This window comes from Belonocnema kinseyi, chromosome 4 (genome assembly GCF_010883055.1).
Source record: "Belonocnema kinseyi isolate 2016_QV_RU_SX_M_011 chromosome 4, B_treatae_v1, whole genome shotgun sequence".
NCBI lineage: Eukaryota > Metazoa > Arthropoda > Insecta > Hymenoptera > Cynipidae > Belonocnema > Belonocnema kinseyi.
In genome coordinates, this window is record NC_046660.1 from 49,735,125 (window position 1) to 49,753,925 (window position 18,801).

At 28.9% G+C, this 18,801-nt stretch overlaps 1 protein-coding gene across 1 annotated transcript in view; it reads right to left on the reverse strand.

The window, feature by feature from the left end:
- Positions 1–18,801, reverse strand: part of LOC117170884 (Down syndrome cell adhesion molecule-like protein Dscam2) — a 315,200-nt gene that overhangs the window by 282,033 nt on the left and 14,366 nt on the right. Inside the window, exon 3 of the mRNA XM_033357927.1 lies at positions 9,324–9,567. Within this exon, the coding sequence (XP_033213818.1) occupies positions 9,324–9,567 (244 nt within the window). The remainder of the gene's footprint in view (positions 1–9,323; positions 9,568–18,801) is intronic.

Genomic DNA, 18,801 nt, shown 5'->3' on the forward strand with positions numbered 1-18,801 from the left:
ATTAAGAATATGAAGTCAGATTTTGAAAATTCAATATGGCTGCCATTTTGGATCCGCCATTTTGAAGTGTTAGGGCGGAGTAGGTAACAAGGATCGGGGGTTGAGGAAATTGGATTGTAGGGGTTTAAGCTCAATGATACGCACGTAACCGGGTTTGGGGGTAGAGGAAATCGGGTTATGGGAGTCTCAGGTCATGGAATTTTTCTGAGGTCAGATTCGGATTCAGCGCAGCAAAAACCTTCGGGTATAGTAGGTCTGGTCTCTGGTTCTGAGAATTGTTGGCCTGTGTAATCGTTTCCTGCAATAAAGTTTTACGCTATCTGTTTGTTTTTTGCAGATGCATTCAGTTATAAAGAAAAAATAATCCAAATTTATATCAAAGCAAAAAGCAAAAATATCCATAATGTAATGGAAAACGTCAATCTCCTATACTTAGAGAAACAACGATGACTACTGTCCCCTCAATTCTTTATCAAGCAATAATGTTTACAAGCTTGACTAAATTATCAAAAAAATGTGAGCATAAAGAATATTGGTCACACTGGTAATAGGAATTAATTATTTTCATTCATCGATCTTATTCTGCTTTATTTTATTTTCTACATTTTTTTATATTTCCCATGATACAGTGGAAGTAAGAGATCAGTGGTCTGGAAAACCTCCAAAGATTAGTGGCGCAACCCTTAATGGGATTTATGTATTTGAGAAAGCTACTTTCCATTGAGCCAAAAAAGAGGTATGTGTTGCATATGTTTTTGATACTTTATGAATTTTAATTCATGAAATTTCGATTAATATACTAGAGAAATTTTACTTTTCAAATTAAAGAATACATATAAACTTTAACTAATGAAAGGCTATATTTTCGCTTTTTTAACTTTATTGACATAATGAAAATACAATAGAGAAATTTGTAAATAGGCTACGGAGAAATACGAAAATTATTTACACACCTATTTATGTTACCTTACTTGTTCCAGGTTGACAATAATTCCGCAGAGTCTCGATTTTATCTCAAAAACAATTTACAAGAAAAGTTCTCGAATTGTGCAATGACCATCATTGCTCAAGAATTTTTAAATATTTTTACTTGATAACTCACGCGGGTAAAGTAAATATGTAATTTTGTATCATTCAATTCGTAAAATGATAAAATATTTCTCCTATGTTAGCAGAAAATTCAGTTTGTGTTTCAAGCAGTAAAACTTTCCGTTATTTAGATTTAGCGAGTTATTATTGAAATGATTACCAAAGATGATAAGAACAATGTTAATAATATTTCTTTTAACCATATAAAAAAAGTTTACTTGTGCCGATGTCCATATTGCTGATCATCACTCAGATCTCCAAAATTAGTAAGCTAAAAGTAATTTCTTCACATTTTTATTCTTGCTGATCCTAACAAAACGTTCGATCTCAAATGAAAAATAATAATGTTTTAGTATGCAGGATATGGATCTTTACGTGTTTTTTTATAGAAAAGATTTGAAATCATTTAAGAAAGCTCAATCAAAAAAGGGCGGTCTCGCAGCTTTTCAAGTGAGGCTCAAGGTAAGAAGTACATATTAGTAAGTTGAAAGAAGTTCTTTCAATAATCTTTATGAATACAGTGTTAGAAATGTTCGGAAAATTCTGACACATTCAAGATACTAAAGTAACTGAAATTTGCGAAATTAGGTTGCTGACAATGAAATTCCGTAACTTTTAGAGTAAATTTACTAAATTCGTATTCAACTTCATAAGCGGTATCTGAAAATTACGTATATTTTCCTAAAATTCCTCAATGGTTCAGTATTGGTAGCAATCAACGTGGTGGAAAGATTTTATTTTAATTTTTTACATAAGGGGGGCATTTTATTTTTGTACAACATTGATCGGAACATCATACGCTAAAGAAGCCTGGTGAGTGAAATGAACCTGGATAATAATAATTTGTTTTAAGTCCGGGAATGTTATTGTTTAGGAAAACTGTCAAGTAAAATAAATTTGAAATTTTTTCAGTTTTAATTTGAAATTAATTTAATTCGTTTATAAAATATTCTAGGTTCAAAATGTTACAAGTTTACGATTTTGCGATTTGAATATTAATATGGTCAGGAGGAAATTAGAGAAAATCAAAAATAAAGTTTTGCGGTAACCACATGGTATAATATTCTTGTTAGTGATTTGTTTTTCTTCTACTTATATTTATTTGTTTGCATTGGCTTTCTCCACTATATTGCCTTTTTACTTAAAACATTTCATTAACTTATTTTTTGAATCTCATATTTCAATGCTAAAAAGTCAATTAATATCTCTTTTTGGTTGAAAATTCCACTATTTTTTGAAGATTTCTCCTTCTATTAAAAAAATTAATCTATTTTTCTATAAATTGCATCTTTCTTGAATAAAAATGTAACGGTTTGATTTAAAATTCGAGAATTTTGTATTAAAGTATTTTTTCTTCTCTGTGAAAAATTCAACTCTTTTATTAAAAATTCATATTTTTGGATAGAAAATTCAACTTTCCTATGAAATCATTTTTGGATAAAAATCCAACTATTTTTTTTATTATTTGTCTTTGATTTAAGAATTCAATTACTTTAGTAGACATGACACCTTTCTTGGATAAAGATGCAGCTATTTTTATAAAAATTAAACCATTTTTTTCAAAAAGTTTTAATTTTTTATTAAAATTTCAACTTTTTCGTTGAAACATCGTATTTTTGGGTTAAAAATTGAAGTATAATTATCATGGAAGATTTATTTCTTGTTGTAAACTTATATTTTGATGTTAAAATGTCAAAATAAAGCCTTCTTCGGATGAAAATGAAATTTTTTTTGTATTGACTGTTAGCTTGAAAGTTAATCTTTTCTCTGTTTCAGTATACAACTCTTTCTGTTGAAAATTTTGGTTGAGCCACTTTTTTAAGAAATCATTTTCTAGGCAGTATTCGTATTTTAGTTAAAAATTAATTTCTTTTGTTGAAGGTTTAGCTATTTTGCTGCAATTTATTTTTTTGCCGAAAATGAATATTTTCTGATTGAAAATTCTATTTTTTGCGAAAAAATTGCATACGAATATTATTTATAATAAATAAAATAACATTTTGTATACATTTTGTGAGTAAAGTTCTCTAAACATATAATATAATAAACCTTATTGTTTGGCTTATTAATTTTAATATAAATTTGCTGTATATAGTTGTCTTAAAAATAGAAATTTAAATAAGATTATATACAAACGAAGTTTTTATGTAAATAACTATATTATATAATATACTCAATATATTAAAAGTCCAAAAATTTCTTATCATAGAAGATGAGCTTTGATTATATATTTAATACAATGAGTGTGCATACAGCATAAATACATGAGAAGTTGTTAGTCTTAATTTCAGTTATATTTTCTTTCAATTCATATTTTTAGGACAAATATATGCTTAATGGAATAGAAGCTTCTAATGTGTCCGCTAAGGGTTTACATTTTTCTTACACCTTCTCTATTCCTTTGCACACCCTCCACACACTTACTTGGTGGTGGAAGGGGGACCTACAGTTTAAGGTGGGTTCCGAACCACCAAGAGCAACAGCCTTAAGTACTTAGAGAAAACCTTTTTCTCTAGAGGTACCGGTCCCACGACTCTCCGGAGATGAACAACTCCCTTGCTAGGCTAGTGTTCACCGCATAGGCCACCGAGACTCTTCCAGAGTGCGAGGCGGGAATCGAACCCGCAAGCCGAAGGAGTGAGTCCAAAGCGTACGTTTTAGCCCCCACGACCATCGTCCCACTTAATATATGCTTAATGTTTTATATTAAAATAATGAACTAAACAATTTTTTAACGTCTAGGAATTTTCAGTTACAGTAACTGAAAATTTCTAAACTGCAACATAATTTTGTGATAAATTTGACTGGTATAAAAAGTTGTATCTTGTAGAAGTGTAAATAAATACAGTAAAATTCCAATATCTACAATTGAAAAATTTATCTCATTTCTTATGTATTTTCTTCCACTTGGTTGTGAAATATAACTAGCCGTTACACAAAACTAATTTTTTTATTGTAGAAAATTATAACTATAATGGCACAACACAATGTTTCATAAAAGTAAAAATATTGAAAAATTTTACCAAGAATGCTATTTTTTTTGTCTTTTTTTCCTATGAATTTGCACTTTCTTGTATATCGTTATATTATATTCTGCAAGAATTGGCAGGTCTTAAAGCTTAAGAGGTGCCTTTTTGATTCAAGACGACAAACGCGATAAATAGGATAAAATACTAATTCATAATTATCTTCCTGAAACATTCTGATTATTTGCATCCTATATCTAAAAAGAAAAAGTGCAAAATTAATGCAAATAATAGTTTAAAACTTTTCTATGAGTTAAACCAGTGTAAGATACTTTTGTGAAATGTTATCAGTAATGTATTGAATTTATTTGTAGGTTCCTGTGAAAATGGTTTAAGTTTTTTGTACTTTTTTGTAAACATTTTGGACAAGGGTTTGTCTTCACACAAAATGCAATATTAGTGATACATCCTTAAAATTTAAGATCGAAGAAGAAATTGTCGAACATGAGTTTGAGAACCTGGAAAAAAATTTACATAAAGTTCGATCCCCAAACTCAACGGCAGTGATACCCCCATTTAGCCTAACTAGTATTTTGACTAAGGATGCGCCAGCCATTACCGTTTATTAAAGGCTCCTTACCTTATCTGCCTTGCTCGGAATTTGTTACTTGGTTCATGTATGAATTTGACATTCATATTACCAAAACCCTGGTAAGAATTTATATTTCTTAGAATTATGTACGAATTAGATTCGAAATTTTATTTAATAATATTATTTGGCATTTTCATTTTTTATTTCAGTTAAGTGAATTCAGGAAAATAAAGTTTGCCGAGGGAGACGTGTCAAATGTTAGGCCTCCCCAACCGCTAAACGGTCGTGAAAAAAGACTGTATATAATATATATGGGCCAGAGGAGTAATTTTCGATAACCGGCTGCATTCAAAAAAAATTTTCTGCAGTTTACCTTTCCCTTGGCCAAATTTTCAAACAAATGCAAGCGCCTCTAATAAAATCCGGCTGCTGACAGTATGGGGTGGTTAGTATGGTTATGGGTTTTTAGTTTCCAAATTCTTAAGAAAAACTTAACATAAGTAATAAAATCAAATAGTTTTCGTTTAAATATACAGGTGTTTTCTTTAAGTTGTTGTATGTATACATTCGCTAGTGCACATCTGGCTGTAAATAAATATTTCATTAACCGAGTGGTTACGAGAATTTTTGCAGGTTCAGTTTCTTCATGTGAATAATATGGAATTATAAATCTAATAATGAATTTTGCTTAAGGTAGTTGTCCTTCCAAACTAATATATCTGAAAAAAATAGTTTTTCTATGATTTAATGAATCAGAATGTTATAACTAATGTCATTCTGAACTGTTCCGAATAAAAAAGATTATTTTTTATGAAAAATCTTCAGATTCACTACAAAAAACGAAACAATAATTCTAACCATATTTTTTGCAATTGCATTTTTTCTGCACTTCGCTTCTTACGGCTTATTTTTTCAGAAAACCTTCTTTACAACTCTACTGTTTACAATTTTAAAAGTAAATTTTTCTAGAGCTTCTATGGCTTCTTCAAAGGCTCTAAATAGTTAAAAAAAATATCTTTATAAGAACAAGTTTTGTAAACGAATAATTATATTTTAAGATCATATAGAAATGCTTAAAATTAGAGAATACGAACCTCAGCGTGCAATTTTTCAAAACTTTTCATTTGCTCATAACGCAAAATCATACAAATAAAAATTTTGCGAATTTTTAAAATGAGTATTTTTTGTTGATATTTTTTAATTTAATCATTCGCCATAAAGGAGCAATGCAAAAACAATTTTGATAAAGAGGCATTATTCATCTATTCTACTAACAGAAAAGATAAAGTTTTGATTAAGAACACTAGTTTTCTTCTAAAAAGATAAAATTTCAACCAAATTGTTGAATTTTGAAACCGAAAAGACCAATTTTGTACAAAAGAGTTTATTTTCAAACAGATTGATTTTTCCCAAATTGTTGCATTTTGAAATAAAGAAGACTTGTTTTCTGTAAAGCGGTTACATTGTTTCACCCAAAAAGATTGATTTTTCTCAAAGAAAAATAAAATAGTTGAAACTTAAGGGGGTCGTCTACGTATGCGCCAAAATTGTAAGCCTATTTTTCAGATTGGATTGCAAAAAAAACTAAAAATGGTAGTGAAGAATGGATTTTTCCTTTGATTAGAACATGCTTAAACTACAAAAATTGTCAATAAAAATTTATTTCTTAACAAATGTGATCTGGGAGTGTCCTTGACCACGCCTCTGCTAAAACGTTAGAGTAGACTTTATGGCAAGATTTTGAGATTTTGTTTGCCTTAAGAAGAAAAATCAAAAAATGTATTTAATTATTGTTACGTTAGGTAAGCTTAAAAACAAGCTTTTTTGAAAATTCTCAAATTTCCAAAAATTGCAGACGTTTACCCAAAAAATTTTTGTCGGCAATTTTTTTTCAACCGAAAATGGCGGCAAAAATTGAATTAAAAAACTTTTTCGGAAAAGCTCGTCTCTAAACTTAGCGAGATTTCTGCCTAATAATTTCAGCTGAGAAAATCCCTGAGATTCCAAGTATTTTAGAAGAACTCTTGCTAAAAATGATAAAAAACACGACATTTGGGAGAACGCGTTTAAACATATATTGCGTGGTAAAACATGATTAGTAAAACTTACGATTTAATTGGCTACACCAGGACTATAGAGTGCTCCTTCCTTGTCAAGGAAAACACACTCAGAAAACACGAAAAAAGTGCCACCTATGTCTGATAAAAGTCCGATTTTTTGGTTTGAGTGACGCCGCGAGCGCCTGCCGCAGAGGCGCGTGAAAATGCAGGAAGAGGCGGCAAATTGATAAGGCGCATTTCTATGGAATTCTAGATTCGAAATAGGCCACAACAAAAAAATCGATTTTTCGAGAATTCTTAGGTAGAAGTCTCCCTTAAAGAAAAAACAATTCTCATTTAAAATAAAAAACTGTTAAGTTCGAATGAAAAAAGCGAATATAGAAAATATTAATTCTTGACTCAAAAAATGAAATTTTCAACGTAATGGTTGAGTTTTCAATCCGAGATATAAATTTTCAATTAAAGTAGTAAAACTAAAATGAAATGGATTTTTAAAAAATTAGTTTAGCAATTAATCAAGTAGTTGGATATTCAGCTAAAAAATATGAATTCTCAATGAAAAAAGTAATAGTTTATATTTCAAACAAAGAGATGAGCTTTTAGTTAAAATGGAGGATCTAAAAAAATTCCCATGGACTTTCAAAAAAAAGTCTCAGAATTTAACAAATAATTTATATTTTCTACCTAAGCCACGAATGTTTGAGCAAGAAGATTTATTTTTTTACAAATCAAGATCAATTTATAATGAAATACATGAGTTTTCTAACAAATAATTCAACTTTTAAGTAAAAGCACCAGTTTTTGACCAATGAGTCAGAATTTTTAATTCATAAAAAAATTTTTAACCCAAAATAGAGAAGTTAACTTTCTGTAAAGAAAATTAATTTTCGACGAACAAAGAATCGAATTTTCTACGCAATGGTTGAATTTTCAACCCCAGATGTGTACCTTTAAAAAGCGCATGAAGACCCTAAATAGCAGAGTAAAAAAAGTCCGAATCTCAAGTTTTATTTTCGACTTTTCCGTCCGTTTTGGGCTATAAATGAACCACGAAATAGGCAAAATATATTAGATAATATTTAAAGATCGATCACTGCAAATTTTTCTGTTTTCTCAGAAGAAGCGACTTTCCTCGAAAACGGTTGATCATAACGCAAAATCAAATAGAATAAATAATTTGCGGCTTAAATTAGAGACACATTATCAACAAGTGAATATGTAAAAAAATTTATTTTTGCACAACTTGAGATTCGGACTAGATGAATAATCTTTCTTTATAAGAAGTATGACTAATAATAATAACAGAGGCTTATGAATAAAAAAGTATCATTTGCATTAGATGCATCTTTTCTAGTATGTATAATGTTCAGTTGTTACCTGGGGTTTTCATCAAAAAAATATTTTTCGGTGTACATTAAACTGTTATTGCATCAAAATAAATTAATGTATACGGTGAAGTGAAATTCAAAGAAGAAACGGTGACCGAAAATTGAAATGTATCAAAAAATTATTGTTTTCAATATTTCAAACTTTAAAGTGTTTCTGATAACTGAAGACATTATTCTAAAAATCGAAAAAAAACCATAAATACTCATTTTTAAGTGTAAAAAAATATTTTTGCCAGCCATCATACAAATTCAATAGTTTTTGTTGCTTCAGCCCATACTAATAGGCAGCCTTACTTCTTAAAAAATTATCCAAATACTAAAAGTGATAATTTAGGTAGTGACTTTTTAAATTAAGAATGCGCAATTCCTGTTTGTTTTTTACAGATAAATTCAGTTATAAAGATGCAAAAACTTGCGAAAAATATCCACAATGTAACGAAGAATATCAATCTCCCATATTTTTAAAGCCAGGGACCCTAATGAATTTTCTACATATTGATCGAGGACTAACATTTCAAAACTTTTAAAAATTACTCAAGAAATGACCATAAAGAATACTGTTTACAATGGTATTAAACATTAATTATTATAATTTATGAATTTAATTCAGCTTCATTTTATTTTATACATTTTTTTACTTTTCCACTAATGTAGTGGAGTTAAAAGCTGATTGTCTAAGTAAATACGAGCGCTTCTAATCAAAGTGCACTTACAGAAATTAATCAAATTAAGGTATTTTTGGTTGGAGTTGGATTTTTATTTTATCATTTCGCACGGGGCTGTCCCAGTATATATCATCAGTCACGGACGCATTTTTATAATGCAGTCAAGTGATCTGATGAGAGCAGTCTGCCCGGACATATTAGACTATTTTGTCAGAAATTCTTATTTTTTATTTGAAATTAACTAGTCTTTAAATTAGTTTTTTTAAAATGAGAACTTAACGATGCCATTTCCGGTTGAAAATGTTATCCTTTAGGGTTGGAAACTCGATTTATCAAGTATATGAAAATCTAAAGCCCTGTTCTCCTAAACTCCTAAAAAGCGTTTTTGTTTTTCAAAATTTATTCTTGTAACGTAGCGAAGTTGCATCAAAGATTGTTAAATATGGACGACACTGAAGAAAAGGTATAAAACCTTTTTACAGGCCACAGCTAACATTTAATAGCGAATTTCTTAAGTAGTTGGGGAATTCTTATGCATATTGATAAACCAACAAAGAACTTACCAGGTAAGCAGGTTTTCCAAGATCCACAGTTTGAATGGCAGGTTGAACGTGAACACTCAAAGGTGCAGAAACCGTTAACTTAACTTCCATCGTTTCACTACCTTCCGAGTTACTAGCAGTACACATGTAGGAACCAGCGTCTTCTTCTTGGACGTTTTGTATTATTAAAGAACCATCCCTGACCAAAAAATGTCCTGAAGATTCTTCGATCGGTTCGTCCCTTTGTTGTCGATTATAATACCATCTGAAATTAAAAATTATAGTTAATTAATTAATTATTGCTATAATTAGTTATAGAAAGTTAAGATAAATTAAACAAATAGGAACGTATTTTTTATAAAGAACCCGTTCTCCATTTTTCTCTTGAGCCCACATGCTTTCTAGTACGATTTCATTTACCAGCTGATCCATTATTGAAATTCGACGTTCGTATTCGTCTATCTAGGGCACGGTTTTTAACAGAAAACTCTGTGTAGTTTTAAACTATATTCAGCGCAATATAATGATTAATTTCTACAAGCCAAAGTGCCTAAAAATAAATGTTGCTTTCTTTGATTGCCTAATTATCAAATTGAAATATACGCTTCAATTTTAAATATAATAAAATATAATTTATAATCATAAAGAAACATTTTTGGTATTCAAAATAGAGCAATACTGTTAACTATGGCCTGCAATTGACAGGCAAGGTTTGGCTGCCATTGTCGGCCCAACACTGGGTGCCAGTATTGGACTAAACCTAGCTGCCATCGTCGCGCCACTGCCGGATTGATAACTATGGCCTTGACTTGGCAGCCAAGGCTTGGCTGCCATTGTCGACCCAACATTGGGTATCAATACTGCTATGGTCTAAGGTCTAAGGATATGACAAAAAAGGTATTTAAAAAATAAATATCAATTGATTGCGAGTACATTGAAATTAAATATCAATGATCCTGTTTAGATTGAATACATATATCATATTTTGAAGATTATATTACAAATAAAATTTCTAACGCTACGAGGTATCGAACCTACATCTATATACCTTAATCTATAGCCTAGCAGTCGGGAGTGCTAACCACTGCGCTCAAACGACAAGTTGAAACTCTGTGAAAAAGCCATCCTCATAAGCTTCAGTATAAAAAAGTTTAAGAATAAAATTTTAAGCTCTCTTTTTCTAATTATTTATCATTATGTGACGTTGTGTTAATGTAAAATACACAAACTAGTAACACGAATAAACATAAAATAATTTTCAAATTAATAATTTAAATCGATTACTATTTTTCTTCGCGCAATATTTCGTTTTTTTCGTTGTAGCCTACTTTACAACTTTTTTCAATGACAGGAAATGTAAATTTTCATGAACATTAAAAATTTTTAATGACAGAGCTTAACAAATTTCATCGTGAACTTTGACAATTTTTCAATACAGTTTTTTTATGTTTCGTGTAAGATTTGTTTATTAAGCACTAAAAGTGAGACTTGGCGAAATAAAGTGCCGATTCTGGGCCGAGCATCGGTGGAGGATCGGCAAATATAAATAGCCAATATAGCCTGCCAGCACTGGCTCGACATTGGGCCGGTTTAAATAAAACAAGGCTTGCTGTGGTAAGAGTGACACTTGGCCCAGTAATGTGCCGTCTCTGGGCCAGACTTTGGCTGATCCTCGTGAAACATGGTTCCCCGTACTAAAAGTGAGACTTGACGCAATAAAGTGCCGATACTGGTCCAAGAATCGGTGGAGGATATTGGGCCAACATTGGCCCAATAACTTTAGCCGACCTTTGGCTGCCAAAATTGGACCAACACTGGGCCGTATTAAAATAAATAAAATAAATAGCTTCGGCAATTCGCACTTGGGTATGTAGTATATTTTGTTTGCGTCTTTGAGATGAACCAGTTGACCTATTATTTAAACTCTATGACTTGCCAGTACCATTTTATTAAGTCTAAAAAATTGGTTTATTCTGATTACATGAAAAAAACTTTTTTTGGCATTCAAAAAACAACAATACTATATCCATTCTATTTGTTTGCATATTGGAGAGACATTGATCGACCTATTGTTGAATCTTTTAGGATTAGGCATTACCGATTTATAAAGTTTTAAGCAAATTTTTTTATTCTGTTTATATCAGAAAAACTTTGTTGAAATTAAGAAAACTATAATATTGTATTTTGATTACTTTATTTTCTTTGCATGTTCAAAACAGGATAAATTACTAACTAACGAATATTCGATGAACTTTTTTGATCTAGAAATAACTATCACAAACTACCAATACTTTTTTAAAAATTTGTTGACAAAATTATTCACCTTGTTCATAAAAAGTTTTTTTATATTGAGAAGCATTATGGAATTTTGTGGTTCTGGATGATCGTGAAGGTCGAAAGTCAAGTTTCCAATTTTAGATTACTCAAATTAAAGAAATTTTAAATGGAAATCATCAAAATTAGAGAATTTTTATTTGTAAACTAAACTCTCGCATAATTTTTATTTGTAATTTTTCACAGTCGAAAAGTTCTAAATTTTTAGAGATTTGCAATTCAAAGATCAACAATTTTAAGGAGCTACAATTAAAAACTGTTCACTTCAAAAGATTTAGGAATAAAAACTTTTGAATGTAATAATTTTGAAGATCAAAAGTAAAGTTATAAATTTTAAATCTTTCATGTTCAAGAAATTTAGAACGAAAATAATAAAAATTAGAAAATTTTTATTTTAAAACCTTAAAACTTGCATAATTTTTAATTGTAATTTTGTAAACTTAAGAACTCTGTAATTCTTTAGATTCTAAATTTAAAGTAGTGCAATTTTCAAGAGTTACAATTTTTAGGCCCCGAATTTCTAAAATGTATCATTACAAATTATTTAATTTTTATATTCTGAAGGTATGTAATTCGTCATTTTTTTGGATTTGATCTATTTTACAGATCAACAATTTTAAATAATTCAATTTTCCCGATTTTCAATTTTGAACTCTCGAATTATAAAGATTTTCGATCGAAAACTCTTCCCTTTCAATATCTATAAATAAAAATTCTCTTTGGATGATTTTGGAAATAAAAAGTCCAGTTTAAGAATTCAAACCTTCCAAATTAAAGTAATTTTAAATGGCAATAATTAAAATTACAGATTTTTTCATTGTGAAATCTAAAACACGCTTCATTTTTTCATGATAAATTTTAAATATAATAAATTTGAAATTCTGAACGTTTTCAATTTAAAGTTCAGATTTTTAAAAAGAAATAGCATTAAAAACATTTTAATTTTAAATATCTATAAAAGAGATAAATTTAAATATTTTTGAAGATCAAAAGTCAAGTTTTTAATTATAAATGTTCCAGAATAAAATTTTTTTGAATATCAATATCAAAATTATAAATCTTTTAAATAAGATTGTGAAAAAATGTATTATTATTCTGTTTTCATTTTCAAATTTTAAAACTCTTAAATTTCAAACATGTCTATTTCAAATCTTTACAATCTTAAAGAGTTCCAATAACAAAAAATCGAGCTTTATTATATTTTTATGAATGACAATTATTAAATTTGGATGATTTTGAAGCTCATAAATCAAGCTTTTACAACTTTCATAATTTTGGACATTTTGAAAATTTTGAAAAAATAAAAAATGCAAATTAAACAATGACAAATATTTATAATTTGAAGGCAATACATATTAACGTTTTTTAGAATTGATCAAGTGTATATAATGTGTTTATAATTTAAAATGCTTTAATTTTAACTACCTGCAATTAAAAATTTAGTTATCTCAGTTCTTAAATTGGGCAAGTTTGCAAATTTAAAGTAATATTTTCAACTCTAAATCTTCCAAATTGAAAAAAATTCGTATGCGAATCACGAAAATAGAAAACTTATAAAATAAAAACAAATGCAATTGAAATTTTCTAAATTTTTAAAAGTTTCTACTAAGCATTCTTGAATTTTAAAAATATGAAATTAAAAAGTATTCTATCATACAGAATCACGTCTAAGAGGTTTGTAATTTTTCACCATTTTTTCAAATATTTTAATTTTTCATTTTGCAATTGAAAACTCTTTAATGTTAAAGATGTTTACATCAGAATTTTGAAATCCTTATCAATATTCATTAGCGCCTTCTACTTGTATATTCGTTCATATTTTCTTGTTGAGCAAACACGAATTTCGAAAACAGATTTATAATTTTTTATTAATTTTCATTTATAACCATTACATTTTTTCGAGAAATAATAAAACAGGAAGTGCTAACATAACCTTAACCCAAAATATATCTTCTTAACATTTTTAATAGCCAGGGCTGTTTCCTAAGGAAATAATTTTCCTAATTGTCTTCAACGTTCTGATAAGGTAAATATATTTTTCTCCTTTTATCATGCGATATGATTGTTTAAATAAAAAAATAAACGCATACTAATAGAAGATTTCCTGCCCAAAAAATCAAAAAGATTCTGAAAGGAAATTTCTGATAGATTCTGAAACAGTCGGAAAAATATTCTCTTTAGTTTTTATCAGAATCTTTCCGACATCTGTTGCATCATATTTTATCAGAAATGTCCCTTTATTTTCATCAGATGTTATCAAAAATGATTAATTTTTGATAAAAGGAATTAATTTTTAAACCTTGTTTAAACAATTACTTTATTTTTGCAAATTATTATTAAAGATTAACAATAATGATTTTAAAAAGCAAAATAATTGTTTAAGCAAGATTAAAAAATAAATCCTTTTATCCAAACATTTTATGCTTACTATACAAATTATTTAACGGTTACAATTAAAAAAAAATTATTATATTTCGAAATTTAATCAATGAATAATTTTTTACTTTCTAATGAGTCGATATATTTTAATTTTAAGATTTTGCTTACAATTCCAAAGATCGAAAAAAATGGAAAGATACCACAGGGATACCTTCTAATAAATTCTGAAAAATTCTGAAAGAAAATGATGGTACAGTTTCGGATAGAATTTTAGATGCAGACTTTGGAAAGCATCTAAAAGGTATGAAAAGCTTTGGAAAAAAATTTCAATCCGAAATTTCTAGTAGGGCCCTAATGAATATCTACCCCTTCAACCAATCTAACGGAAAAAACATTTTAAAATTATTTTTCCTGAAATGAAAATCCATATTTATTAAAAATAATTTCAAAATATTCAAGCAAGAAAGTATGCTGACTTAGTATGATATTAAGCTCCCATTTTTTCAAATTAAGTTTCAGCTGCGAACTGCAGACAGAAAATATGTTGAAGTTATTTAAAAAAATTCCAGGAGCGTAGACGAGCATTTAGTAAGCATTATTTCCGTGTAAAAAAGCAGGACTGAAAGCTTTAATTGCCAGGACTGCCAAGAATTTCACTTAAAATACCAGGAAAGTCCCGTAGTAAAGGAAAATGTACAAACTCTGAGTGGTTCTTTAAACATAACGTGCCCCAGCTTGGATACTGAAGGCTTAGTGACCACTCTCACTCGCTCAAAAAGTAATATTGTTCTTGATGGTGTTTATTAATTCACTGTCAGACCACGGCTTAAGTAAACTGTGATACGAAATTCCAAACAGAGAATAAATTTTGAAGTTGGGGAAAAAATTCTATAGTAGTTAGGAACAAATTCAACAATATTTAAATTCATTAGTTAAAAAAAAATAAAGACCTATTTTTATTTTGAAATAGGGCTTATACATTGGATTCGATATTCTTATAGAAAAAAATTCTTGGTAAATTTTTCAATTATCTGTATTAAATATTTTTATTATACCCGGTCAACACTGTGAAGAAATACTTCTAAATCAATAAAATATTGGTCTGAAGCATCAAACGGTTCTTTCACGCTCTGTCAAATGTATATACTATAAATTCAAAAACATATGCTATTTTTCCTTATTTCTTACACTCATGCAATATAAAACATTTTACAGATTGCAAACTTTAAATAAAAAATGTTCTCGAAAGAAATCTACATTTAAAAAAAAAATTTGTGTGCTTGAGCTTCCAATAATCATCAGTCTATTAATCTATAGAACGGTATTTTTTATTAAAAAAAATAATAATAATTTAACTCAAAGCAAAATTTATTGGACCATTGACATAAGTTATTGCATACACAATGCGGAATTAAATAGCACCGGCATTTTTTATTAAAAATCACTGTTTCTCAGTAAAGGGTATGAATATAACAAACTATAATTATAATTAACTATAAAAATAATGCAAAATTACAGATCTGTTCCGCGATTCGTCGTTAAACAAAGTCAAAAATGAATGCATATAACAATAGGATCTTCTAATAAATATTTAAATAGATTTTAAAATTTTCGTTTAAATGTCTCTAAATGAAAGAGTTTCCGACTGAAAATCTTTAAAATTAAAGAATTTGGAATTGAAAATCGTGAAAATAGACGAATTTTAAATCGTACATCTTCAAAATACAAAAATTCCATAAACAAAATATTCCAGGTTAAATAAAGTTATTATAAAAACCTTGAACATTGAATAATTTGTATTTTTTTCGAAATTGAAAATTTTTAAATTATAAGTCTTCAAGAACAAAAACGAAATTTTGTAAAGATGTTATAAATAATAAATGTCGGATATAAGAAAATGTGATTTTCAACATAAAAATGCGTAACTATCGCATTTGAACAACATTTGAAACAATCCTTCCTATCAGTTTTGTTTGGTTTTGTTGTGTGAGAAACGCGCTTTGTTAACCTTTTGCACTAAAAAAAAAAAAATTTCGTTCAAAAAAATATTTTCTTGGATATAAATAAAAATTTGCCTGAAATAAATAAATGTCGGTTAATTCGACAAAATGTTTCATTTATCCAAATAATATTCCAAATGCATGTACTTCACCACATAATATTGACAGTTTATTAGTAATTTCAAAGAAATATTTTCTGCAACGAAAGTTAGATCAATGACCAGAACCATACAATATTTCAATATTCTATGTGAAATAAAATCGTAATCCCTAAAAATGAAAAAGAATATCTGAATAAGTGATACGAACCGAGACCGCTACAGGTGGCTTATTTTTCATAAATGTATCGACAGAACTTTGAAAATTCTTTTCAATTTTCTCTCTCCATTATACTATCCATAATGAAATATGTTTCTATAAAATGAGATCTGCAGAGATATATTTTATTATTTATTTTTTGTAGAATCTTTCACTTTCAAATGTAACAATAAGGGATCGTCCATATATTACGTAGGAATTTTTTCTTTTGTTTATATCGCTGTGTCCTTTTCAACTTGATAAAAATATTATTTTCGTCTTTATTCAAACAACAGAAAAACGTCTTACGTAATATATGGACAATCCCTAATGTGTCAAATGTTCTACAAAAAACATGCACTCACTGCTCGGCATTCCCTGATATTTCAGTAAATTATTTTTCACGATATGGAATATAATATGGGCTGGGGAACATCGGTGCGCAGACACCGGATAATGGGAAACTATATAGGCATCTAGTTCTTGCTGTGAGCGACATGCGTTTCTCCATTTTCCATTTTAATGCTAATTTTAAACATGGAATTCACCTCGAGGATCATGCTCTCTGATATTCGCTGGAAACGTGAAAATAGTTCCAGAAAACATCGACGTCCTATCCGTGAGTGACTGTATTTTATAAGTGAATTGCATTTAGTTTTAATTCAACCTATTTTCACCATAAAAACTTAGAGGTTCCACTTTGTGAAACTAGGTTTCTAGTTATGAGTCTTAAATCTTAAAAATGAAAGTAACAATACGTCAGATTTGTGATTTTACAAAATATACACCGGCATATAGAAACTTCGTAGAAGGAGAAAGAATTTTGCATACATTTTGCGGAAAAAAGGTGAAAAAGGTTCAGTTTCTATTAATGCTTTTTTTTGCAAACTTCGAAATTAAAAACTCTTGTTGTCTAAATAATAAATTCTTCAATTTACCCCCCTCATAAACATTCAAAATGTAATATTGACAACCGACTTTTCATTGCAAAATTTAATTTACACCAGCTTGAAATGAAAAATCAGTAGTACCTTTTTTCAGATTTGAGGTTATGTTGATATACTTGTACCTAAAATAATATCTTAATTTACAACCTGCTTTGATTATTTTCACTAGGAATGCTGAAAAATGATTGAAGAATAAAAAAGATAAATACTTGATGAAGATTATAACTTTTTCTTTAATATTTTTTATTGATAGTAGAACAATCTTGAAAATCCGTTTGAATTTCGTCAATTTTTTACATAATTCTGTTTTATTTCTCGAGTTATATTATTTCGTGGCGAAAACTCTATTTATAAAGTTTGATTTATTTTATTTGTAACATTTTATTTGCCTCTTTTTATTTTTGTTCCGGTTTCACTGTAAAAAACACTGCAAAACCTTTAGAAGAATTATTTTCATATATTCGCATATACTTACCGTAAAAATTTACCTGCGCTCAGGGCTTTCCGATTCTGTCACCAAGTGGCGTATATCGAACAACTTCATACGTGGGGAATTAACATATCTCTAGCATGCTTAGTAGTGATTCTGTGTATTTTTTAAATTGACGCATGGCCTCACATAACCTAAAAATACACGGAAATAACTACTGCGCATGCTAGAGGTATCCGCGTTCTGACACGACTGACTAGGGCTGGGGGATAAGCTATCTCTCTCACACAGCAACGCAAACGTTCTTTTCAATTTTGCTCCATAAATAGCTCTTCATTTGCGCTTACATGTAAACTATCTAACCTTCATTTAGAGGGGAGCGGTAAACAGCCAATCAGATTGCTGCACGAGAGAGATAGTTTATCCCGCCAATTCATAGTCTGTCTCTTTCATTTTGCCCCTAACTCTGCCGTTGCCTGGTTCCTTTCCAGCTCGCAAGATGTGCCTACATTGTGCGCCAAGGGAATGTTACATTCTATGTACTTAAGATTGAAAAGTAATTTATTTAATCGGAAATAATATAATGTAAAATATGCAAAAAAAATGTATCTTTAAAAAAAAAATTTCAAAACCATCTTATTTTTCGGCTTATTAGACAAAAATAACCAAAAGAAAAAAAGAGGGGAAAATGTCAACCAAAACCATTTTCTCACTTTTTCCTCTCTTCGTCCCTTTTATATTTCTAAGAAATCAATATGTTTCGAAGACAATTTAGACTTCCTTATCAGGGATTATTTATGGGATAAAATAAAGGTATAAAAAATTTATTTATCTTAAAAAGAAATAATTCGGTGAATAATAATAAAAAATGTATTAGTTTTAATATAATCTACATATTTATTTAAAAAAAAATTGTTTTATACAATAATTCATTTTGCTTTAAAGTATAAAAAAGTTACTTTAACTAATTAATAAGTCTGTCACATACTTTGTTGTATTTCAAGAGGTTATTCTTTTAATTGTGGGTCCGGATGCAATAAGGGCACATAAAATTTTTTCGTGCGAAAACGAAGTCCCCTGGAGGCTTTAGAAAAAATTTTCGAATTTTAATT